Source organism: Callionymus lyra, chromosome 16, assembly GCF_982586985.1.
Source record: "Callionymus lyra chromosome 16, fCalLyr1.hap1.1, whole genome shotgun sequence".
In the NCBI taxonomy this organism is placed as follows: domain Eukaryota; kingdom Metazoa; phylum Chordata; class Actinopteri; order Syngnathiformes; family Callionymidae; genus Callionymus; species Callionymus lyra.
The window spans coordinates 16,652,216-16,679,766 of NC_141833.1; the positions used below are offsets into that span (position 1 = coordinate 16,652,216).

General features: G+C 40.1%; 1 protein-coding gene across 1 annotated transcript; it reads right to left on the bottom strand.

Moving 5' to 3' along the window:
• Window positions 1-741: 741 nt before the first annotated feature.
• Window positions 742-27,483, bottom strand: LOC148063966 (kinesin-1 heavy chain). Its single transcript, XM_087810333.1, has 25 exons — window positions 27,147-27,483; window positions 20,318-20,405; window positions 20,103-20,176; window positions 19,917-20,021; window positions 19,781-19,829; window positions 19,066-19,121; window positions 18,914-19,001; window positions 18,715-18,839; window positions 18,528-18,632; window positions 13,761-13,906; window positions 12,260-12,596; window positions 10,725-10,793; window positions 9,475-9,681; window positions 9,122-9,265; window positions 7,518-7,709; window positions 7,332-7,449; window positions 6,714-6,769; window positions 6,029-6,138; window positions 5,858-5,959; window positions 5,726-5,786; window positions 5,577-5,648; window positions 5,013-5,117; window positions 4,731-4,947; window positions 3,906-4,041; window positions 742-3,006 (listed from the first exon to the last, which is right to left on the bottom strand). Exons 1-25 carry the CDS (start codon window positions 27,273-27,275, stop codon window positions 3,003-3,005), a joined length of 2,895 nt encoding a protein of 964 aa, XP_087666459.1. The 5' UTR covers window positions 27,276-27,483; the 3' UTR covers window positions 742-3,002.
• Window positions 27,484-27,551: the final 68 nt, after the last annotated feature.

Here is a 27,551-nt window from a genome sequence, read left to right on the forward strand (position 1 = left end):
CCATTTAAAAACTAATAAAGACGAGTGTGAACCTTTATTTAATGTCATCATTTTTATCACATCTCAATTTAGACATTTGTGTTTAAAACTATTTTGTTAGTAGATGACAAATTATGTCCTTGCAATATTTGATATTAGGAGTGTAAGGAAATATGAATACATACATATATCGCATTTTTTTCCCACAATACTGTATCGATAAACAGCACTGTATGGATCTTGTTTTGTATCACAATTTATTGTGTTTTATGGTTGGATTTTTCAAATACAATATATATGTAAAATAAAATTCGATTTTTTTTTTAAAAATTAACAATTAAAACTCATTCATTTATATGTTCATTGCAAAAACTTCCAACCGCTAGATGGCAGCAGTTATTACATCTTTCGCCACTGAATGAACACTAAAATCCCGGCGACTGAGGACAAGAGGATACAGTCGACTTCAGAAGCTTTCAAAGCAGATTTTTCCATTATTTGGTTTAAAAATGGATAATAGCTACGGCTTCGTCAAGAGTCATGTGGTCTGTAAATCTTATTGTCAAGTACTCGACAATACTACAAAAATATCTCCGTTACTACAGTAACAAAATATATTGTATCGTGTCGCCACATTCTTGCCAATACATGACCCTAATATTTGTTCCACGTAGAGTTTTATTGACTTCAAGCCGCTAATATTTTAGTTTCTTTAACATTTCCTGATCCATGACATCATTCTTAATCAAACCAACAAAACACTTTTGTATTTTCTCATAATTATTTAATCACACATACATTTACATCATGCAGTCAATCCAAAAACTGTGATCTCATCATCATCATCATGGCTTTCCCCGTTAATCAGAGCCCGACTGTGCCCGAGTGATCCCGGAAAGATCCGGTTCCCGTGCCCACGATGGATCCTCCCGAGCTTTTTTTTTTTAAAATGACCAGCTATTACACAGTAATAAAAACCCCACACGTTTTTTCTGCTTAATTTAGAGTTCAATCAGGTCATTTTTAGTTCTTAATCTTCCCCAAATTAAAAAAATCCAGTTTTTTTTGGCAGGAGGTGAAACATTTTTCGAGGTCCAGTGACGCTGCAGCGCCGGAAGCTAAATCTAGGTCACGAGAGGGAGTCGAACCGTCGACCGACGCTGCACAACGATCCATCAACAGTGCACAGGGTTACTTTGGAAACGTCCTCCAGTTAAAAACGAAAGCAGCTAGAACTCCTAGTTAAACTACTTCAGCAGGTGGCGCTTCAGTGTGTTAAAATACAAGAGTGGAAGTTTCAAACCCCGTCGAGTCCAACCGTCTCCACCATCTTCAGAACCATTGGGTTCAGGACAACCGACGATCTCATCTCAGGAGATTAGATTACGGAGTGTTTACAGGTCCCAGATTATTCTGACGAAAGCCGTGGCCGGGGGTCAAAAGTCCCGACACCCCTTTTTTCTTCCGGCTCTTTCAGAAGAATCAATGGAGGTCAACAGGGAGATGTTTGTGTAAATCTTTGACCAACAAATCTTTAAAAAAAAAAAAAAAAAGGCAGCTTAACACCTGATCACTGCCAGACAATTTGTGCTTTTTAAAATGATCAACATGTTTCCGTGAATCGTAGACAAGATGGAAAACGTCTCTGTGAACAAACTTTGACGACGTATAAACTGACGATTAAATTCATGATCAAAACGACGACGACATTTTCTTAAATATTGATATTGACCTTGGAATTTTGTTTTGGTATCTTCCGAAGGTCGTCGAGAAACGGACAGAAATTCAAACCCGATTTGTGACATTAAAAAAAAAAGGGGTCGACATGATGGACTTCCAGAGAAGGGGGCGGGACTTGGACTCGCCTGATATTCAGTGTATCTTACAGTTGTATTGCACTCCATGTTAGTGTTGACCCTCCTGCGGCGGCTTCAGACAGGAGACCATATATTTATATTTATAAAGTTAACCAATGGGAACTCAAGAAAAACGGCATGTGCAACGCATCGACCCCGGCTGTCCTGATTGGCTGATCGGCAGCGAGGGTCTCCCCCTCCTCCCCCCCGACCGCCACCACCACCACCACCACCTCCACGCTCTACTGAAGAAACGATACAGTACATCAAAACCATAACCAAAAAAAAAAGGGCAACAAACAAACTACGACAACAGAAAAAAAAAAGAAAAACGGGGAGAAAGTGAGGCACCCTTTTCGCGGAGGAGACCGAGTGTCTACGATAAACGGCGTCCACCGAGGGGGTAAAACACGAAAGCTACGAAACGTCTCGTCTGAACAGGCTCTTCCTTCCGTCTACATTCTTCCTTCACGTAGATTTGAACTTAAAAACCTCCACAGGTTGAAGTTAAATACAGTGCACCGGCGTGTGCAGCAGTTTCTGTACAACAAGACTGGAAACAACAGTAGTGCTCGACGCCGTCTAGTCTTTTTCTTACACATGGAGAGTTAATATCGTCAGAAGCACGGGGGGGGTGAGGGGGCGCCTACAGGGGGGCGAGCTACTTCTCCAGGTGAGGGTGTTTTTTGTTTTTTTTTTGGTCTTTTTTCTTTACTTGTTGGTGGGTGTGATTACGATCTTGCTACCGTTACATTCAGCTTGGCACAGTGCAAAACAAACCGATGACGACTGACTGTGCGTAGGGGGGGCGGGTGAGGCGAGGGGGGGAGGGGCGGGGGAGAGAGGGAGGTAAAGAGCCAAAGTAGCACATTCGAGTCGGTCCCGGCTGCGGCGCTCAAGACTGCGTTTGGTTGCGAGAACAGAATCTTGAAAATGTTTTCTCTTAATATTATATAACCAGGAGGAGGGGGAGGGGTGGAGGGAAGGGAGGAGCTGTACAGACCCGGGAATATTTATATTTATATATTTATAATTCAGAGACTCTTCAGCGGCGCAGATGCGGCGATGAAGAGTCCGTCCTCTGGTATGGAATGACAGGTCGTCGGGGGAGGAGGAGGATGTTGGCTTCTTCTTCTTCTTCTTCTTCTTCTTCTGTGGTGTCTGCGATCAGCTGTGGAGATCAAGGGGAGACGAATCAATCCCTGATGTCGGAGAGCAAACCATGAGAAGAAAATACTTCCTATATTGTCTGTTCTAGCACTCAGTAACAATAGTAGCCTAACCCCACCTGCACATCATGTTCCATCACAACGGTAAGAAATATTACGATGTATCGTGATACTGTAGTAACAAGGATATATGTGTAGTATTGTCAGAGTACTTGAGAGACCGACCACATGACTCTTGACAAAGTCGTAACTGCTTTCATTTGTTTTTTTAAACTAAAATATGTCCAAACATCAGCTTTAAAAACTGCTGGAGTCACTGTATCCTCTCGTCCTCAGTTGTAACTGCTTTCATTTGTTTTTTAAACTAAAATATGTCCAAACAACAGCTTTAAAAGCTGCTGGAGTCTCTGTATCCTCTCGTCCTCAGTTGTAACTGCTTTCATTTGTTTTTTAAACTAAAATATGTCCAAACAACAGCTTTAAAAGCTGCTGGAGTCACTGCATCCTCTCGTACTCAGTCATCCCCAAGGTTATATTCGTCCATAACGACTGCTGCCGTTAAGCGGCCATAAGTTTAATTGAAACACTTAAGAAATGCTATGAATATTTACATGCTAATTGTAGATGAAAAAATATTTACAATTTATTTTGTACACAATATATTGAAGTTTAACCACAAATACCTGTGTAAAAATTAAAATATGATTTGACATGTTAAGTTTTAAAAATCGGTTAGGTATGGTAAAAATAAATATCACAATATATCGGTTCTATCAATGTCTTCCTCACATCCCTGAGCCAGTACTTCTGCAGTTTATACATCCAAACAGATCGGATTCACCTCCACAGTTTAAGTTTTCTAAACAGCTTCAAGTCACAGACGATGGTTTTCTCCACTCACTTCTTATCCGTCTTGGCGCCGCTGCCGCCCCGGATAGAGACCGGCTGGCTGTTCTGGTAGAAGCTCCCTCCGGTGCGGTTGACGTTCGGGTGAGTGGGAGACGCCACGGGCTGCTGGCCGGGCCGGATGGGTTTAGCTGAGGACGGATCAGTTCCAGTTAGTGTGTCACCATCACAGGTGAGACCCAGAGACAACAACAACAACAAGGGTTCGAAGAGAGTTCGGTTCTTAAAAAAAAACTTTTAAACGCCATTTGAATTAAACATGACTTTTCAGAATCATAAACAGAAAACTTTTTATTGCCAGTTTTTCTAAACACACCCAGGAGTTTGTTGTGTGTGCGATACAGGATATAAATACTAAATAATACGAACAAAATAAAGAGAGATTAATACAAATAAACCAACAAATTTAAATGAAATAAAGAGAAATTACCATAGAATGGCTTATAAATAAATCATTAATAATAATTATATTATATTTATTATTATAATAATACAATTAATTTAATTAAACAATTTAAATGATCCGGTTTAGGTCGAGTTAAAAAAACTGTCATTTTTAATATGATATTAATTAACTTTGCTTTAGTTAAAGTAAGTAAGAACTTTATTTGTAAAGCACATTTCAACAGTTAAATTAAAACAGTTGTGACGAGTAAAAACCTTTTTCTTAATAAATAAATAATGCCAAATATTTTGAAATTTTAAATAAAACAAAACCAACTTTTGAAAACATTTTCATGCTAATTAAATCCTTATTTGCAAGATTTGTAAATTAAATTCCTTCCAAGACTCTCTTTAAGGATCCGAATGGAATTCTCACCGATCTGAGCCGAGTGTCCCCGTCTGGCCATGTTCTTGGCCCGGACCGCCTCCTTGATGCGGTCCACCTCCTGCTGGTAGCGCTTGCGGTCGCGGGCCGCGTTCTCCTTGGCCTCCTTCAGAGCAGACTCCAGGGCCTTGACCCGCTCAGCCGTAGCGCGAAGACGTTTTTCCAGTTTAGGAAGCTCACAGCGCAGGTCTGCATTGTCACGCACCAGCTGCATGGGGGGCAGTCGGGGTCAGTCCCGCATCCAAAACCCTTGAGGGAATCTCTTTTTCTTACCTGTTTGTGAACCTTGGTGAGCTGCTCAAGATTGTTCTCAAGAAAGGAAATTTTCTGCTTCTGCGCCGCGCTGCCGCCGGTGTCGTCCGAGTCCATCTCGGCGCTCTGAGGAGTCAAGACGGGAAACTTCAGGATAAACTACGAACACGAGTCAGATTTGTGCCGTGATTATAAACCGGTCTTCTCCGGGGGGGGGCACGCTGCTTCTTACGAGCTCCTGACTCGTTATGAGACAGGTAACCATGGCGACGGGTGATTTTTTTAAAGTGAGCTGAAGGTTAGAAGCTGATTATAACGACCCGGGTTTTTGGATTTTTTTTTTTTACAACGTCTCTGAAACGAGGACTTCTGTCACATCTCGTCGTTCTTTAGGAAACTATTTCTGATGCCATAAGAGCAACAGACACTTATAAGAAGCTTTTTGAAAGTCAAGTGTTCTGGTTTTTATCTCATCCCAGAGCTTCCTGCTTCTAATCATGAGGTGAAAGAGAAGAAATCCAAGAGTTTTCCGCGTCTATTTTTCGGAAAGATCTTCTTGAAATCCTCATTTTTGCTCCACGGTACCTTCTTGACTCTGGTGGCCAGATCCTGGACAAAGAGCTTCCTCAGGTTGTGCAGGGTCTGCAGCTCTTTAGCCTGGAGAAGAAGAAGAATCCTCGTTTTAAGACGACAGGAGTCACTTTGGGAGGGTGTCGTGCAGACATGCGACTCACCACAGTCTCCTCCAGACCCTTCAGGTCCTGCCTGGCCTGCTCTCTTCTGTCCTGCATCACCCTGAGCCGTGACAGAACAAAAAAAAGTCGTGAGTTCCTGGTTCAACATTCGGAACCGTGTGCGCGACTCACGTGAGGTCGTGCAGCTTGCGGCTCTTCTCCTGGTCGGTGGACTTCAGCTTCTCGTGCTCCACTCTGAGTCTCTCCTGCTCCAGCATGATCTTCTGGTTCAGACTGGAGGAGATTCAAGGTCAGCGAACGCTTTTTCGACTGTGACGAGGAGTTTTAACAACGAGGTCTTACTCCTGCAGCTCCGTGATGAACTTCTCCTTGTTGTCCAGCTCGTCCCTCAGGCTGCTGATCTGCTTCTGGTGGGCCTCGCGGTGGGAGTGGATCTGCTTGTCCACCGCCTCCTGTCGACCAAACACACGTTTGTCAAGTGTCTCCAGAAACGCGATCAAAACGGCAGCAGGTCTAGACTGATGGACGCCTTCATAACGACCCCCGCAAAAAAATAAATCAAACTCAAGCCAAGTGGAAATAATACTTTTATGTCACGGAAAACTTGACATTGATTTCTCTTTCTGTGGAACTGTCGAAGCCACCATCAGTTTCAACCTGGTTGACTTTACTTTAAAGCATGAAACTCTTTAAAGTGCAGGGAAAAAAGAAAATCTACAATGAGAAAATCTTCTAGAGGATTATTTGCTCATTATTTCGCACATCTATAGTGTTGTGTAGCTTTGGTTTATCAAAGAGGGTGGAGAGGGTACGAGAAGAGAAGGGAAGTCCCTCGTATTTTCTTACTTTAATTCATTATTAAAGGTTCATTATTCTATATTTAACGATTTTTCCATTGGTTAAAGCTATATTCCGTAGCTCCTTTTTCAGAAAAAATGTATATATACAGTATATAAGGTTAACCAATCGCCTCGTCAATAATGTACAGTTTTTAATAATACATATATATAAAAACAGAAGCACAAACCTTGACTTCATTGGCCGTCTGGATCTCGTTCTCCTTCTCCATGGCGTGAACTTTCTCTGTCGAAGGTAAAAAAAAAAAGTCTTATAAAAAGTCTTTTCCATTTTGTAAACTAAATAAATACAAACAAACAAGTCAAGACAAAAAGATAAAACCAGTTAAAAATAACCAAGATAGTGAATAAAAACTGAAAATATTAAGATCAACTGGTTGCTGTAAGTAAATCCGTAGCATCAGAATATTGAGCAGCTGTATTTAACATTTTAATTGGTGAAGATTTGTCGTATTTTTTCTTTTTAATAATTCAATAATTTCTATATAAAAAGAATTAGAATTTGTTTTACTTTTATAATTAAATTTTAAAAATACATTACTTATTAAATTAATTAACATCTTCATACATAGAGTTTCGACACAATTCCAATAATTCAGAAATACATTCTCTAAAACCATTTAAATAAAATAAGTTGGTATAATAAGTACAGAGCTACTTGACGGAACAGTCACATGACGTCTACGCGTCACGTGATTGGCTGAAAGTCAACTTAAACTCATCTCAATATCGTGATGACACGGATACGCTTCTAAAAAACGCTGGACAAACGTCTCCATCTCTCTCACCCTGAGCGCTCAGTTTGACCATCTCCTCGTTCAGAGAGTCCACGTTCTCCTCCAGCTGCCTCTTCTTCTGCTCCACGTTCTGCAGGTACTCGGTGAGCGACTTGATCTTTGCCTCGTGCTGGAAGGAGAAGTCGCTGGTGAAGGTTCTGCTGAAGGTTCTACACCTCTAGGGAGGGTCGGGCGTACCTGAGAGATCCGCAGCTGACAGGCGGCCAGCTCCTTCTCGTTCTCGTCCATCTTCTTGTTGCTCTCCGACTGGGTGCTCTCCAGCTGCTTGCAGCGCTTGGCCATGGTCTTCACCTCGGACTTCATCTTGCTGATGTAGAGTCGGGCCACGGTGAACTCCTCGTCGATCAGGCCGCTGCCGCCCTCGTGCTGCTGCGGAGAAGAGAGTTTGGAGTCAAACACGTCAAGTTTCCGTTTGTGATCACAGCGGATCTTGTTGCATCAATGAGATCATCTTGAAGAACCACATTACATTTTCACTCGTGATACAAACAACATCTATAAACGTCTCTCCTCCGTGAGGAGAAACAAGCTCGGAAGCCGTGAATATTTAACAACAAACTCCACTTCCTGATAAAAGTTCAATTAAACATCCATTATTTATCTTTTCTGGTTAATTATTGAAAAAACTCCGGTGGTGGTTTCTAATCGTTTGTTTTCACGATGATAAACATTGACTCACGTGCCGGGGTTTTAGGAGACGCAGAGGTTTAACTGAGAAGCGATGTGTGAACGCTGGCGTGGTTTCAACCGTCGTTACAACATCGGGTACGGAGAGTCAGGAGGGACATAAAGCCCGTTTTATCGCGTCAGTCTGAGCTGTTTAAGCTCCTCTTTGGCTTCGTGTCCTTTGAATAGTTGAGTTAATAAAAATCCTTCACGCGTTACAAAATATTCCTGCCAGGCCTGGCAAACATGTACTTGCGGTGTACCACAGGGATCCATTTCAGGTCCATGCTTAATGCTATTGATGCTACGCAGGTTTAGATTCTTTTTTAGTGACATTTAATTACGAATTTTAAATATGTTTATTAGATCGACATTTAATCTACTTTGACGCGTTATAAAATGGTGCAAAAAATTAATCAATAAAAATTCAATTAACATGCTTTGAAACAATCCTATAGTATCAATAAAAAAATGTTTAAAAATAAATACAAATGTAGGAAAACACATACAACTACAAAATACAATAAAATGGGCAATAATTAAAAGGATTACAAGAATTTTAACATTATATCATTTATTTAATTAATTAATTCATTTTATTATTTATTTTATATATCCACTTATTCATTCATTCATTCACTTTCTACCGCTTTATCCCTTGTGGGGGTCGCGGGGAGACTGGAGTCTATCCCACTTTCATAGGGCGAGAGGCAGGGGACACCCTGGACAGGACGCCAGTCTGTCGCAGGACACACAAAGACAGACAACCATTCACACACACACTCATACCTAAGGACATTTCCCCAAGTTCTCAATCAACCTCTGTATGTTTTTGGTAGTGGGAGGAAACCGGAGTGCCCGGAGTAAACCGACGCAACACGGGGAGAACAAACAAACTCTACACAGAATCAATAAATAACGTTTTTTTCACATTAATATTCACTTATTAATGTGAAAAATATTTATTTATTGGTTTCATTAATGCTATTAAACTGTCAAAACAAAAGAAACTGAGGCAATAAACATGATTTTGATCCTAAATGTTAAAGCAGAGTCACATGAAGTCGTATAAACGTGCGATGCCGTAACAAAAAGTGAGGTCCAGGCGTCTCTACCTTGATGTCGTTGCTGCCCACAGCGATGCCGATCTCGGCGAGGTCCTTGAGCAGCGATGACATCATCTCCGTCACCCTCTTCTTCTGGTGGTTGGACATCTCCTTCAGCTTCTGGAGCTCAGAGTCCAGGGAGGAGAGGATGGACTGAGGAGGGAGGACAGACAGAAACTTGATATTTCTGGGGAAATTTGTCAACAAAACTTTATGAGAAACATGTCCTTTTCGCACTGCAGGTGACAGAAGGTTAATTTGTTTCTGCAAGTTCTTCAAGTAGACATTAAATTCAAGGACAAAAGAGGACGAACTCTATCGAAAGCTTCCTCCACTTGCTGATAAATTCTCGGGCCACTTACGGACTTCTGGTTGAGCTCCTCGCTGATAACCTCAAACTCCTTGGTCTTATCCTCCACCTCCTGGCTCTTCTGGTCGTAGTTGACCGCCAGCTCCTCCAGGGCCTGCAGCACCTCCTTCACCTCCTCCTTGGAGGCCTCGTTCTCCGCCTGCAGGCGGTTCAGCTCGGCCTGGAGGTTCTCGTGGTCGCGCCGTGACGAGGAGAGGAGCTGCGAGGGCGGCGGGAGGGAAAACATTATCAGTCGGAGCACCTCGTATGTGAGCCATCGAGCCGGGTTTAATGAAGCAGAGCCACGATTAGATAAGAACACATTTAAATACTTGTACGTGAGAAGAATGTGTCACAAATATGGAAGTGTATCAGTGGCATCAGAGCATTGAATTGGATTCATTTTATTTATGCTTTAACCCTTGTGTGAACCGAAGGCCCCAAAACAAATGTGTTGGTGGTATCCCTTGTGTTATCTCATGGTCAATGTGATTCGAAGGCCTGAAAACAAATGTGTTTATGGTATCCCTTGTGTCGTCTCTGGGTCAAGATGAACGACCTCCACCACTGCATATGTATTTATGGAAGCCGGGGAGGTCGTTCAACTTGATCCAGAGACAACACAAGGGATACCACAAACACATTTGTTTCACCTTGACCCCGAGATAACACAAGGGTAAAGCAATTATTATTTTTTAAATAATTTAATTCAATAATCTCTACAATGAAGGGTTGAATTAGTAATTAATGGCGTTTTAATTATTGGAATTAGAATATCAAACTATGTATAAAGAATTTATTCATTTTAAAACATGTTTTATTCAATTATTGAAATACTACACCATCTTAAATACTCCTTTCATAAGACAAATTAATTATAAAAAAACATATTCAAACTTTCAACACGGAATTGTTGTAATAAATTCTTCAATATAAAAAGGGAAACTTTTAAAATACAAACGATTTGATTAAATTAATAAATAAATCAAATTAATATAATATAATTCAAACATTTATCATAGAAGTTATTGAATTTAAAAAAAAATAATTCAATGCTAAAAAAATTCACGTGAAACGTTAAATCCAACCACTCAAAACTCTGATGACACTTATAAACATGGTCGCCGTCATGGCAGGTCATCAACCCACAGTTCATCTCCCGCAGTCACTACAGACAGGTGTGACGGGACGGAAACTTTCGTCCACGCTCCAGAGATGGGATCAAGAGTTGCTGCTCGCACCTGCTGGATCTGCACCACTCACCTCCTCCTGGTCCAGCATCTGCTGCTTCAGCTTCTCTGCCAGCTGGCTCTGCTGATTGATCTCCTCGTCCTGCGCAGAACAGACAGCATTAGCATTCCCTCCGACGAGTGCGGCTCGTGAAGGTGAGGCTGGAGAGTTCAGCGCAGAGAGCGAGAGTTCACCTGCGACGCTCCCGAAACTTGCATGATCTTCTCCGTGAACCGAGCGTAGATTCACGAACATTTACACCGACACGGACATTTATAAATAGTTGAGCAGAGAACGCTTTCATTGGAATTATTCATTAAATTAATCGCATTCATACACTGGGAGTTTTTAAGTAACAGATGTTGCTCGTTTATTAAATAAATATTTAAAAATAAATGTTTATTTATTAATAAACAAACTGAAGAAGTAGTTAACTTGTTTCATTTAATAAAACTATTTTCAAATTGCAAATTCAACTCCCGAGTGCCATCCCTCTCGTTAACAGTGACCTAAACAGGTGCCATGATGCTTGGCCGCCCAGCCGTCTATCACTTTTGACGTGGCGACGTAGAATTTAACTAAAGCCTTAAGCCGACAAATCAGCAGTCACTGAATAGAGCAATGTGTAGAAAAGCATCATGGGAGTTCAACCGGTTTGTTGGCACCATAAGTTAAGTGGGTGTGGTAAGTAGTTCTGTCTTTGTAAGTACATCTTTGGTTTCATTAAATCTGAAGTTTGTGACAATGTTAAAAAAAACCTTGATTAAATATATATTGAATATGCAGTACTGCCAGAGGAAGTAACAAAAAAAACCCAGAATAATTAAATTCATCCATTGGGTGATTTTAAGTAACAGATGTTCCTTGTTTATTAAATAAATATTTAAAAATATGTTTTTATTTATTAATAAACACACTGAAGAAGTAGTCACCACTTCATTTTTCACTTGTTTAATTTAATATTATTTTTTAAATTTCCAAACTCAACTTCTGAGTGCCATCATTCTCGTTAACAGTGACCTGAACAGGTGCCATGATGCTTGGCCGCCCAGGCATCGATCACTTTTGGCGTGGCGACGTAGAATTTAGATAAAGCATTGAGCCAATAAATCAGCAGTCACTGAATTGAGCCATGTGTAGAAAAGCATCATGGGAGTTCACCGGTTTGTTGGCACCATAAGTTAAGTGGGTGTGGTAAGTAGTTCTGTCTTTGTAAGTACATCTTTGGTTTCATTAAATCTGCAGTTTGTGACAATGTAAACAAACCCTTGATTAAATATATATTGAATACGCAGTACTGCCAGAGGAAGTAACAAAAAAACAACAGAATAATTAAATTCATCCATTGGGTGATTTTTAAAGTCTAACTTCTCATCCATCAGTCTGAGCGAACAAGACCGGCTGATAAAGACGCAACTAAAGCCCGGGTTTGGAAAGATGGCAACGGTTTCAAAAGTATCGATCGAACCCGGACGAGCGCTAAAGAACAAAAGCCTCCGTCGACAAGGAGTCAGTGATTTGAGGAAGCAAGTCTATTGATTTTGCCGTCGCCCGGTGTTTCCTCTCACCTTGTCGTCCAGCTGCTTGTAGAGCTTTCCCAGCTCCGCCTCGCACTTGTCCTTCTCCACGTCGGTGAGGCGGACGCCGGGCACGTTGGGCGTGGACGCCTGCTTCTCGTTGATGATGTTGTCCAGGGCCAGCACCTCGGCGTTGGCCTTCTCCTTGTCGAACTGCTCCTCCACCGGCACGTTCTCGCCGTTCCTCCAGCGGTTGAGCTCGTTCTCCAGGCGGGTGACGGTGTTCCTCAGGGTCTTGTTCTTCTCCTTCTCGCGCTCGTACTTCTGCTTCCACTGCTCCGCCGTCAGCTCCACGTTGACGGTGACTGTGTTCTTGATGGTCTTCGCTCTGGACACACCAGCGACAAGATGGTTCGTAACCGAGCAACTTTCAACATCGTTTCTGTTACAGTATCTGGTGAAAACTATGGAAGTACATCAGTGACTTAAGAATATTAAAACTTTAATTGAAATGAAAATTCATTGTAACGTTGTAGTTCATTTGAACACTGAATATTTTTGAATATAATAGAATATTTTCTATATTGAAAGGTGGATTTTTTTTGTAATTAAAAGACAATGTAATTAAAAAATATTTTCAAAATAAACGTTTTTTTTGTTCACATATAGAGTTTTATATTATAATACCAATTACTTGAAATAAGTAGCTTTTAAATGAAACTTCAAAATGTTGGAATAATAGCGAGTGTTTTAACGTTGTGATTGTCGCGTCACAAGATCAATAGCTCGGTACTCTATTGGTAATGTCTGGTGGACCTTTGATACCAAAGTTTTAATATCGAATTTAAAAGGCTATCGATTTTTTTCTAAAACTGATGAACTGAGCGTAGATTCACGAACATTTACACCGACACGGACATTTATAAATGGTTGAGCCGAGAACGCTTTCATTGGAATTATTCATTTAATTAATCGCATTCATACACTGGGAGTTTTTAAGTAACAGATGTTGCTCGTTTATTAAATAAATATTTAAAAATAAATGTTTATTTATTAATAAACAAACTGAAGAAGTAGTTAATAGCGAGTGTTTTAACGTTGTGATCGTCGCGTCACAAGATCAATAGCTCGGTACTCTATTGGTAATGTCTGGTGGACCTTTGATACCAAAGTTTTAATATCGAATTTAAAAGGCTATAGATTTTTTCTAAAAATGATGAATTAAGAAATTGTATTTTTTTAATGATTTGAACTAAGTGTAAAAAAATTAATTGGATAATATTCAACATTTTTTATTTAATTACTTAAAAACTCAACTTTTAAAACATAGTAATTATTGAATTGAATTAATCAAATTTAACTAATTAAACCATTAAATATAGAGATTTTTTGAGTAAATGTTTTTTTTTTTAAACAAACACATAAAAAAAATATATATATACTAAAGTTTCAAGATTTGAAATATTATAATCAACCATTCAATATTCCGCTGGCTCTGATATATTCCATATAAAAATACAAGTTTCCGACTCGACCCCTGTGGGCGACCGACCTTTGTCCAAACATGAGGGTGGATTTGGTTTCGCTCTCGTTGTAGGAGGATGGCGAGCAGCAGATGACGATGGTGGTTCGACAGTTACCGCCGAGCGAGTCCTGCAGGATACGAGTCATCTTGCTGTCTCGGTATGGGATGTAGGCCTGATGGTGGGAGAGACCAAGAGACAGAGAGAGTTTAGCAGGATCCTTGTTTTTTTTTCCACGTCACCGACTTCCTATTTAAAACAAATTTAAGACCAATTTAATACACAAGAGTAACGAGTCCGACTAGAAAAGATTTTTCCATTATACGCTTCGACTGCAGCTTTTCAACCTTCATGTTCCCGAGCAAAATCTAATCAAGGTTGTTCTAAACCATTTCAAAACAAAATAAATGGTGGCAGAAAATAACTTTCCTGGAGGAAAAAACAAGAAGAAAATGATTACATGTTGAATAATGGAATGGAAAAAGAAAAGAAAAATGTTGCTTTAAAGTAAAACAAATTGCACAAAACACGTTTAAACGTTATATATTTTGTGGGGGTTGGAGAAAAAAAATGAATCTACCGATATGTTTCTCCTGTTACTGTATCGATTTCTTATTTACAAATAAAACTAATACAAATTTGGGGGGAATCACAGTTCTTAAATGGTTATATTTCTTACATTTTTTACTATTAACAAGTACTGCATTCACATCGTTCATTTATTTTTGTGTTGCAATACATTTTCCGTCAGCTAGATGGCAGCAGTCATTACGTCCTCCGCAGCTAAAGGAACAATAAAATCCTGCGAGATCCCGGCAACAACTGAGGACGAGAGGATACGCTACACTCGGATAGCTTTTTAAGTTGATGTTGGGACTTATTTACGCTTTTACTTCTAATTATTCTACCAAAAGGGAGTAGAATACTCACATTATGATGTGACAGCCCGGAAATCTTAGTGTACATGTTAAAATATAACAATTAAAATACAAGACTCATTTTCTTGAGATTCTTTATACTCTCAGCAGGGCCAAGTATTCCCAGAGGAGGCCCCCGGGGGCCACACCTTTCCGGGGTCATCACAAAAAAAACGTTCTGTGAATTTTTGACCAGTAAATTCTGGACAGGCGCGATATGAGAGCAGGATATTTTTAATTCAAATGTCGGCGATAATGAGATTCAGCGAGGAGCGTAAATGAGGAGGGTTTTAATGTCCGCCCTGCTGAGAGTTGCCGACGATCGCACTAAATTAATTTGTCTGATCTGCTTATGTGGCAGAGCCACCGTGGGAGTCCAGCTGGTTGCAAACATGCCGAGGTCGACAGAAGAGGAGACGCAGGAAGATTTGATCGCCGTCACCGCCGGCCAAAATCAATCGCCGTAATTATCGGCCTCGGTCAGAAAAGCTTGTTGACACAAGACTGACATCCATAGATTTGTGTTTTTGCTGCTGAATATATCTTTCACTTGTTGTTTTGTTTGAAGTTGTGCATTTAAATACATCTTAAGTATTGATTCAACACAATCGAGTTGGTGCATACAACCACACACTGAGCCTGTTGTTGAGCGTCGACCTTTCACAGCCATATTTCTTCACGACCCTGTATTTTAAATTATATATATATATATATATATTATATATGTATAAATTCAACACTACTATGGAATCCCATCATACTTGACCCGGTGGGCGTCAGTCAGGGCTCTGATGGAGCATCAAAGTCTAAGAGTTCAATATTCTGGTGAATATTCTGGCAAATATTCTGCCGATTAGTTAAAAACAGTAAGAAACATTACTGTAGCTTTAAACACAATACTACACAGTATAGACCAGACAAATTCCTATATTTGAGACACCGAAATGTTTGCAAATATTTGAATTATATATATTAAATATGGGGGTCAACATTAACAGTTTTCTCACTTGTAACCCAAGCTTCTAACCGCTGTGTAGCCGGTTACACGCAGAGATTTATAATCTCTGATATTCCATCTTTCTATCATAGTTACACTATATAACCAATTCTAACACCTACGTCCTTCTCCAAGCAGTTGGACTAACATTTTTTTTTTATCTTTAAGACCCAAATAGATACTCTAATTCTCGCGAGCATAACAGATATGACACAGAACTTAATTTAGCGCATGTTTTGGACTATACCGTCCTCTTAAACTCCTTTAATATAGGTTGACTTTAAAATACAATAAACACTTTAATTGTTGTACTTGTTGTATTTTTAAAAACCTTTCATAATAACTTGTGATTCACCGCTGTCAAAAGCATATCACATGATCAAAACACCAGCGCCTCATTGGTTACTTGCATGTATACATTGGTGAGAATTGAACGCGGTAAAAGGAAGTGTGAAAAAAGGTGTACAGTTATTATTTCATATCCATGAAGACGTTTACTTCACTAAATTAAATACACTCTTACAACTGCGGTTATAATCAGGTAACCACAATTCTTTGTGCATACTTGCATGATGTACATTAAAAGCAAACACAACTTACAGTAGACAAGTTAACAACTTGTAAAAAAAACAAAACAATCCAAGTTTCTATCTAAAACTCATGAAGAGCACTTTTGCCGCAAGCTATTCTTACCCATTAACACACACACACACACAATTACACACCGATGGCAGTAGGCTGTGACGCAGTGTGCCAGCTCACCATCGGGAGCAATCGAGCTTTAGTGTCCTGCTCAGGAACAACACCGTCATCTTATCTAGAACTCCTTAGCTAACCACTTTAATGTGGCTAAACTTTCAAATGAAATATTCCAAAGTTTTCCCTCCATCTGTGAGAAAAGAACCTCTTTTTTCCTCTCACGATTATTATTTGTAAACAACAACAGAATTGAACATGAATTTATCATTGTCAATTCATCCGATTATTCAAGTGAGTCCATCAATGTTTTCCACGTCGCCCGTCACCTGAGGAAAGACGGTCGGGATCCAAAACTCCAGGACTTTTTGTAAAGGATGCTGAAAACGTCCTGGAAGGCAGACGGGAGTGGGCTGCACTGCGGGAGCCGAGGTCCTCAGCCACAATACGCGTCTGTGCACAAACGTCTGTTTGTTTGTTCGCCGCCAACACAAACCGCCGCAGTGGCGGATGATGATGCCCGCGGGTTGTTTGAGCTCGAGTACAAGCCGGCCGTTGATCAAAGTGAGGAGGGCGAAATCACAGCAACACCGTGAAGGAAAACTTCGCCTGGAGGAGAGAAGTCTTATCTCTGACTTTCCTCTATGATTGCGCAGGAGAACGAGTGAAACCCTCGCCGCTCCTGCACTGAAACCATGAGTTTGTGGCCGTGGCCGGCGTGTGCTCCTCGTGCGACCTCAGACCTCGTCACGCCGCATCAGTCGGTGGGCGGATCCCGCTGCTATTAAAAAACTACTCCGAACCACTTTCAAACTCCAATTTCCATATTTTTTAATCTGCAACACTTCAGCTGGTCGAGAGCACGAGGATGCCAAATCTAATTTGATCGTGTTTTTTTTTTAATTCTGACGCTTACATGGTTCAACACATTCAACCCCAGCGACGGATGATGAACCATCCGCACATCACTGCCACGTTTGTTGACGTATTTACATTATGATCCGGGCTATGAATGAGTGATGTCGACCCTGTTCGACAGGAAAGGTCTCGCGTTCAAAGACAGTTTGTTTCACGGCGACATAAATTAGTTTGAAACCTCATACACAACGCATACCTCAGCCAAGGAGCTAAATTAATGAAACAACGTCTATATTTCAAGTTATTGTCGTGTTATTTTAACAAGTAAATGTCCGATGTCTTCTTGAACCGGTGGTAAGAGTCAACCGGTATTTCACCAGTTAGCTTTGCAGCATTTTCAACATCATCTAGCAACCCTAAAACAACGATGAATGAGCAACAGCAACACATTTTGTCACCGAATCCACATGAAGGATGATGTATTTCCGTCAGATCCTGCCAAGTCACGTTTTTTCTAGAGACATGGAATGTCTTAAATCCACATTAAACACATAAACACCGTCAAATCTAATCATCTGTAGACCTTTCTTGAGAATGTTTAAAATTGACCCTTGTTATCTTTGGTTCAGGTCGACCCGAAGGCCCGAAAACAAACTAACTTGGCTACAAGAAATACATATGCAGTGGTAAAGATCGTTCACCTTGACCCAGAGACAACACAAGGGTTAATAATAGAATATAAATACACAATAATGTATTCAATGGCGTTGACATTGCTATGTTGCGTTCGAGACCGTTGGGACATTTTATAACTAAACAATGAACAAGTTGAACCACAGCAAACAAATAGGCTTTAAAACAAATCTCAATTTGCAAAGTTTTTTTAATTAAAAAGGTTCACCGTTGTTTGTACCTGGTTATCTTTTATTTAATACCTTTTTTTCAGTTGTTATTTATTTCCCCCTAAAGGTTGTAGTGTTGTTTTTTCAGCATTGTTGGGTTTAATTGAGGTTTTTTAATGAGCTGGGACTCTCAATAATAAACAAAATTGACAATTATTATGAGCCACAAAAACGACAATCTGTGCACAAACTTTAAGTTATTTTTGCTGACATGCAGACATTCACGGACAAAAACAAAACCTCTTTGGCCGACGTAATTAAAAACAAACCCCAGGGAGAAACGAATGTGACTTTTAGTAGTTTTGAAACTGGTGTACATGTCCGGCTCCGAGCACAGCTGGCTCTAGATCTGCTCAGCAGTCGACATCAGAGTCAATAAACCCAAACAAGCCTTCTGTGAGTCGAAGATGAATAGGTGGTACTGACCGTCCCCTCAGCCAGGGCAGAGATGACGTTCCCCAGAGACGACAGCGACTTGTTAATGTTCTTGGCTTCGTCCAGCAGGGCTCCCTCGGCTCCGGTTTTACTGACCTGGTCGTCGTAAAGAGAGGAACCGTAATGTAGCCTTGTGTAATCACACCTCTGGGTTGATGAGCGCTTTATTGCTCTGTACCTTCTCGCTGCCGGCAAGATCCACCAGGTAGAGTTTGCCGCTGAGCTTCTGCTCCGTCTGAGTGTTTTCCTGCTTGACGTTGATGAGGAAGATGCTGTGACTCCTGGAACTGTGCTCGTTCATGTCTGCGGTGGGAGAAGCAAGTCATTCGGATGAGCGGCACCGTCACGACTGAGGGGGGAACAAGGCGTCGTCTCACTTGTGACTGCGACGTGTCTGTTGGATTTGCCTTCGTCGATGGTGTCCATGACCTCGTCGGGACTGCAGACAAACCTCTCGGTGCAGCCCTGCGACGGCATAAACATTCTTGACTCGTCTCATCCCGCGAGTAACATCGGTCGTCCGTCTTACCTTGACGTACGGAACTCTGTTTTTGTCTTCGTGCACCGACAGATTCGTCTTCGAAACTAGGGAGGCAGAAGAACACGATGTTGGCACCAGTTGACCGAGGACACATATTTACCCCGCAGAGCCACTTTTATTGATTTCCTTATTACGACAGCAGCAACAACAACTAGTATTTAGTCATTAAGACATGCTTGTCATTTCCACATTTATTTATTCATGCATTTCTGTTTTTCTACTTATTTTAAAACTGAGAATTCTGGCTGAACATTATGCATTATTCATAACTAATTAATAAAATAGTTTTATGACTGCATTTTCTATTTAATAACTTATTTTAATTAGAGTATTTGCATATTTTGTTCAAAGTTCTTTAATGATTTATATTGAAACATTATATTGAAATTAGCTTTAATGGTTAATTTTCAATGTTTCTATGGTGTTACTAATTACATTTAATTGTGTTTCTGCTTTGTCTGGGTAACTTAAACTACTTGTTTTTATTTTTCCCATCATATTTATGCTCATCAAAGTTCACAGACACGCCCTCCTTTGTCTCTAGTGAAAGACTGACCCAAATATCATGTTTTTTTTCCAGAGTAAACAAGCACGGAAACCTACTATTCCAGTTTTAGAGAAGCATTTTTGCACACAGGGTGGAAAAGACGTCATGTTTACTCATCGACAGGAACAACCAGCACATCGGGGCAGTGACACTCACCATCCAAAAGATCCCGGATCTTGTCGAGGTAAATTTCAAAATAAGAGACCTGTGGACAGAGAAGAAGAAAAAAAAAACACTTAATCCTCCACTGAGGCTTTAAAACGAAATCCAATCCATTTTGAACGATTCTCACTTTGATATGAAACTCCAGGTTCTCGTCCATGGAATAGATGTAGTTGAAGATATCCTGCACTATCCTGGGGATGATTCCCATGGCATCCGTGTCGTGAAGACACCCCTGAACACAATAAAATGCCATTTAGATCCAAAAGTCTGATGAATTTCGGCCGACACAAACACAAATCTTCTGCATCTGCACCTCCATTGTGTGAGTTTTCCCGGAGGACGTCTGTCCGTATGCGAAAATGGTTCCATTGTATCCCTCCAAAACATCTATAAGAGCCAGACACAACACACGAAAGGGAATATGAATTGATGCAAACTTTCTTTTACCTCAGAATTGCCATCAGCAATAGAAGCAGGTCTTGAAAAACAAGTTTTCATTGTCAACATAGATGAAAAAGCTGAACTCACCTTTGACAATCTTTTGGGCGCAGGCGTCGTAAACTTGTTCCTGTGTCGTGCTGGACTGAAAGACTCTGTCAAACATGTACGGTTTACCCTGCGAGCAGAAACCACCAGCAAACCTTAGTACATTCCACCATTTTTAAATAGTACATTCAGTAGATATATACGAAGCAATAACCTATCGTTTAACAGATTTATACAACTATTATAAAGTACATTTCCAAGTCATAATTATAGGTTAGGTTTCATCTACAGTGCAGTCTATCCTCCTGCAACATAAATATTTAATCTTCAGCTGCTTTATCTCATCTTTAAACATACTTTGTGTAGCAAGACACTCAAGACGCACAGGCAGAATAATAATTTTATTATAACTACGCTCAGGTAAGTGTTCACAACTATTCCTTCCTCACGGAATACGTTTGTGGATGGTTTTACCAGGTAACAACATTGTTATTTTCTCATTGATATGACTCTAAGATCTTCATTCAGCGGATTAAGAAGACTAGGAGTAAGGGCTCCGTATATGAGCGATCCATCTCATAAAACCCTCAAAGTAACGGTGACCAAAACGGATCCCATGATGCTTTGCCGCCCAGCCAACCAATCACAGCTGCCATCACTTCTGACAAAGCAACAGAAGTATCATTTTAAATTCACTATTCTAGTGACCAATCAGTTTGTAGAAAGGCATCATGGGTCTGTTGTTAAAATAATTCACTTGTTGGTAACAGTGTAAACAATGAGTAGTAGCTTTGTTGCTCCTGGCTGCGACTTGCTACAATACATTTTAATATGCAGTATTAGCTTCAAGTAAAGCCCTTCTCTATGTGGATTCAAATATTGACTTGTATGAACTCAAGTAGGCAAAATACATGCATATATTGTGAATTAAAGGTCTTTAAATTAATAATTGACGTCATGGTAAATGCTGTATCCAGGCACATAAATACTGTGAAAATAGCTGTAATGAAGTGTAATAAAAACCATCAGCACAAGTGGAATGACCCAAAGTTGACACTGGCACTTATAACGCAATTTAAAGATGCTCCAGGTGCTTAAATATGCATGTAGAATCATTAACTCACTTGACTCCGTCTCACCTGAGCAGATGTAACCGATAAGTAACATTTTGATGGACGTTCACGCCCACCCTTTGCTCAGCCTGTGATATTTCCTAATATTCCCTAATTACCACTCTGTTAGCTCACCTCGCGTTAATGTGCGATCAAAAAGTGTTTGCCGGGGCTAATTGGAGTGTTCGTCTGGTACATTATTCATTCATCCGCTATCTCCCCGTCAGCGGAGAATAATGGAAGATCGGGTCGTTCGCCTGCGCTGTCACATCTTCTTTGTATTCAGTAATGACTGCTGTCGTGCGGGAACGTGACTAAGCTCATTTGCTTCAGCCGGCATCTCAGTTTAGCGGCGCTGAAGATGTTCGCGGAAGGAAATGATGCGGCGCTCTCGCTCCTAGAGCCTCCTAATAAAGGTTTATTCTTTGAACACACACACACACACTGAAGTGCAACACGGTGAAGTGACTGGCGCGGGAAAAACAAAGTGTTTTTCGGCTGAACCTTAAATATACATGAGAGAAATGAAGAACAGGTTTTTAAAATAGCTCAGGGTTTCATAAAGAATTCTAGTTATGGAACGGGGAACACTTTAGTTATGTGGCCAGCTGCAGGAAATGCTACTTTTTAAAAGCATGTGTCAGACTCAAGGCTTCGGGGGTAAGTAAATCCAACCCACCAAGGACTTTCAGGGGGGCTCAGAGACGATTCAATTTTATTTAAAGTGACGTATCATAACAAAGTAATCTCAAGACACCTTATAATTTAAGTAAGACTATATTGGAGAAAAGAAAAACATATCCAGCAACTAAACAATACAATAACTAATGTGGCAGAGGCAAGGGGAAAAACTTCCTTTTTGCAGGCAGAAAACTCGATCAGAACCAGACTCAGTGGCTCGATTGGCTCACAAACTGTCTAAGCCAAGATAGGAAAACATAAAAACCTAAATAATTACCCTGAACGATATCTACAGAAAGTTCCAATAAGGGTCAAAGGAAATGTGGATTTAAAGTTGCAGTATTTTGACACCAAAATCAATAATAAATACTTTAAATTCATGCACATATCTGGTGTTCGTGGCCCATTTTATTCCAGTTTCAAACTATTATGAAGAACTTGAGATTTAAGATGAGCTCTGGACAGTTTTTCTGTAGAATAATATGGAGCGATAAATTGCTTCACTGGCTTTAAAGACGACTTTCTTTTCGATAGGAGCGTCTTCACCATAAACCTGGGTAACCCGGAATCATCAACCTGTCTTGGATGAGCCTCAGAATTGCTTGTAGCATCACTTTGTCCTCCCGTTGGGGCGCTCTTTAAATCCCGCTATCGATCGCCATCTCATTCCATTTGTGCTCAGAAGTTTTGATTAGCTCATCGCTGTGGAACAGTTGTTTGATGTGGGCGCTCGTGGAAAGAGCTCGTGGTACAGCCTTGTTGTGGGGGAATAAAAAACGAATTGACTTCTGGTGTTTGCTATCAGTTTACTGCAGCTTCCAGGGACTCTTTAGTGAGGAAAAGTCTCCTCCATTGCTCTCACATGTGGTGCAGCCACAGGGGACTCAATCCCACTGGGTGGCATGTGGTCGTCCGAACCCCAGCGAAAAAACAATTTCACTTTCCTATCCAAACATATTGATGGTCTTTTTTCATACTTTTTTTTATATATAGCATCAAATGTGAGGGAAAAATTACCTTTTTTTTAAACTATGGTCAAAGGTGTCTTGACAATCTTTAAACCATATATTTACCCCATTACTTGATATAAGAATATATTAAGATATTTCAACACCTTGATCTGATGTGAACACTGATTATTAAATTACATTTTATTTTAGTTAATTATTGAATATTTATATGGCATTTTATGGTAATGTCTTTTATTTCATTATTAGGAATTGTATTTTATTAATCCCTGTTTTTTTCATTATTTTATTCTGAAATGCCATAACAAAACATCCTGTGTTGTATTTACAGCGATGGCAAAAATAAATTTCTGATTCCTATAAATATACATCAATATTTCACTGTATCGATACTTCACAAAACTGTAACCATTAAAAACTTTATTTTTTTTTTTAAATTACTTGTATTATTATAATTGTTTTAATTTCAAATTACATTTTATCAGTTATTTTATTGTTTAAATTTAAATAAAGTTTGTATAAAAAATAAGATTATTTAAAAAACATTTTTATTAATCACAATTATCATGCAAATATTTACATTTAACATTAATTTTTGTGTTGCAATAAAATTATGTCAGCAGTCATTACGTTCTCCGTAGCTAAAGGAACAATAAAACCCTGCGAGATCTCAGTGATGACTGAGGACGAGAGGATACAGTCGACTCCAGCAACTTTTACAGCTGATGTTTGGACATATTTTAGTTTCAAAACAAATCAAAAGCAGTTACGACTTCGTCAAGAGTCATGTGGTCTGTAAATTCTGCAACACCAGAGTCAAGTACTTGACTATACTACAAATGTATCTTTGTTACTTCAGTATCACAATACGTCAAAATATATGGCATCTTTGACCCCGTGTTGTGATGCAGATTCTTGCAAATACACACCTCTACCGGATATGCGTGTAAGCCATATTAAGTCCAGCAGTTAAGAGCATCTGCAATACAAAGTACATCAGCAGAATAATTACCCTCCTCACATAGCGGGAGATTGCCGAGCACCTGACTAACTGTCAGCTCCGATTGGACCAACAGCTGGTTACCGGGAGAGTAAACACAGAGGGATTACGAGCCAGCCCGTGCTGCTGCCATCACTGCTGCTTATGGGCACTAAGAGCAGAAGCAGCTCTTGTGTTTTTCAATATGGTCAGTGGTATCTCGGCTGACTGACGGGCACTTGGGCGTCGTGGCCAGGCTGCCGTGCCTCGTGGGCAGAGGGAGTATCTGTCGAGGCCCCGAGTCATCGCTACTCGCAGAAGTCAGCGCTGATAAACGGCCTTCCTCCCGCGTGTAAGAAAACGAATCGCCTGGTTGTTATCTTACGACTTTGTGGTTTAACTTCAGGGAAGATATGATTCATCTCGGAACAACCGGGATGTGCAGCAGGATGAATGGAATCACTTTGTATTACCTTGTAAAGTCTTCTACAGCTGCATTTCTACTGCCAAGTACATTGCAAAGTCCACGAAGAATGAGACGGCAACTCTTAATGTTTAACCATTTTCTTCTTCGTCAACGTAATTAACATACTCATGTTCTTGCCTGTAAAAACTTGAAACATCAGGGAAGCTTTTGTATTTTTCATTCAAAGAAGTCCTATAAAAAAAAAAAAAAACTCTTTTCTTTCTGTGAATCTATAAAAAGGGTTAGTTCACCCATTTAACTTTCTACTCACCCTCATGTCAACTAAGGGTTGGGCTTATTTTCAGAGTCATTTGTAACTTCTTAGTGTTATAGGAAAATAATTATCGTATTATAGTAGCGAATGGAGCCCGGGTTCATCTTCTTCCAAAAAGACACTTAAAAACATCCAAATATCTCATTACAGCTAGTCTTTAATGTACATCTTGTATTCAATTAAATTCAATTTTATTTAAAGTGTCTTATCACAACAAAGTTATCCCATGTATTGAAACATCCAAATATCTCATTGCAGCTAGTCTTTAATGTACATCTTTTATTGAAGCCTCGACAAGAGGACAACGGAAAAACTTAAACAAGTATACAAAATATTTTAAGTTTGTTTTCAGCAGAAGCTTAACGGCTAACATGCTACACAAACAGGACTTTCTCTGGGTAAATATCATGAGCACTTACTGTCTACATTACTGTACGTCTAGTATTTGAATTTTTGGGTGAACTATCACTTACGCACTTTAACAAATACAGATTTGATGCGGGCACAAAACCAAATGAGGTTAATGCTGGCATGCCAGGGTCAATCTCAAGGCTTCCACCTTTTAAAACTTTATTCAAAAGATAATTATCACATGATAGTGGCATTTGTTATTGTAATTTTGCACAAGAAATATATTTGTAAATTTCCATTTTGTTTAAAAACACAACTGTGAGTTCATCTTCAAAGATTATTTTGGAACCAAGAAGTGCTGCCAATAGTTGTTATATCAATAACTATCCCTGCCTTTTAACTTATATATATATATATATATATATATATATATTTTGGAGGCTTATTTTACATTTTTAAAGGTAATCACAATTTTTATTTACAACATATAAATACTTTCCACAAAAAAGAAAGATGATAATGAAAGGATCTAACTCACTTCCACTGGTTAAAACTTGGATTTGCCTACACAAAGAAGTTAGTTGTAGATAGGACACGGTTCAGGACCAGAGGAGAGAAATCCTTCCAGGCTGTTGCTCCTAAGCTTTGGAACGATCTTCTTCTGTGTTTGATGATCTACTGACTCCTTCAAGAAACATCTTAAGACATTTTTATTTGTTCAGGCTTTTCCTTGATTTTCTGGAACTCCTGTGTTGTTCTCAGTGTTATCTTGACCTTTAAAGTATATATTTTATTGACTATTGTTTTGATTGTTTAAGTGCTTTGTGACCCTGGTCTGGAAAAGCGCTATATAAATACAAATTACTTACTTACTTGGTATGGAACTTTGGTTACCAAAGACAAAAAGTAAAACTTTGTACAATGTGTAACGTCATTTTCTTCTTGTATGAACTGATTATTTTATTTTATTTTTTTTATTTTTTATTTTTTAAAGTATCTTTCAGTAACCGGTATCAAAAGTCAAGGTATCTATATCGAATAGTTTCTATCCATACCGAGCCCTAGTTTTAGATAAAAATGTGTCATAACTTGCATTTCACTGCCATGAATGTTCCGAGACGGAACATGATCTATTTTGAGGGTGAAATTTCAAGTTTGCACTTAAAATATCCTGGTAAACAATTCCCAAGTGATTTAGGATCACGCGTCATTTTGTCTACTTCTTAATCGTCACTGGGGCAATAAATAGTCGTAAATGTCAGATGACCTTTTCCAAGAGAAGGAAGTGAACCACTGAACTTGAAATTGTTAAAACCTCTGCAGAACATATTGACTTCAACTTGAAAAACAAACTGTTGCATTAAAACTAGCAATATTTCCCAACGCCCTGCAGTCAAACAACGTCACGGCACTTTAAAAATAACCACATTTTAGTGTTTGTTTAGTGTTTCATACTTGGCTGGAAGGGATGTTGAGGCTTCCAAACAAATGGTTTTAAGGTTGAAGTTAAAGGCTAGCCGGCTACAGCTAATCTGTCAACTGCCAGCTGGCCTAGCCTGCTAGCATACAATGCTAGCACAAGTCAATCAAAGCTGCGTGTGACTTTGATGTTCGTGTCGTCATAATTCTCATTTATGACGATAAAACACTACTTTCTTTCAGTTTAAGGTCGTCAACGAGGGGGCTGGACTCCCTGGACAGCTCGCAGTTGCTGTTTCTCTCCCGAACCCGATGTGTTGTTGGCTTTGTTGAATGACAGCTCGTTAGCTACGCCGGTGACCCAGTGACGTTTCGTGTCAAATACATCCAAAATGTGGTTGTAAATGTTTGAATTAGTTACATAATAATGCCTGGAAGACAACGAGTTAGACTTGGACGACGCTGTTTTGGTGCCAGTGCTGCAGCCAAGGTTGTTTTTAGATGCTAGCAAGGCTAAGATGCTAACTAGCTAACAAGACAATCAAACATGGCTGACAGCGCCCCGAGGGCCCGGTCAAAAGCAGGTAACAAACACTCTTTAAGACCCGGTCAGTGGCTCACCCCGATCACGACGGTCTCGTCCCCTTGGAACTTGGGAATGTACCGGTCTCCCCGGGTCACCTCGGAGCTGTTGAGGGGCCTGAAGCGACACATCACTTTGATGGTGCACTCCGCCGGTTGGTCGGCCATCTTCTTCTTGGCGATGGATACGATTCACAAGAGTTTAAAAAAATAATAATAATAAAATAAAAATAAAGCGGTTTCCTGGATCACAGGGGGGCGAGCGAGCCCCTCACGCCGGTATCTCGGTCGCAAGAGAGGAGCGTGGACGTGTCGGGGGGGAGGGTGAGTAGAAATCCTCGGGTGGCTGAGAATCCTGTTAGGAAGCCATGACACCGGCAGCGGCTGGATCACCTCACCCCTCCTGGCTGCCGGTGACGTCAGCGCCGCCTCGCCTCTGTCTGA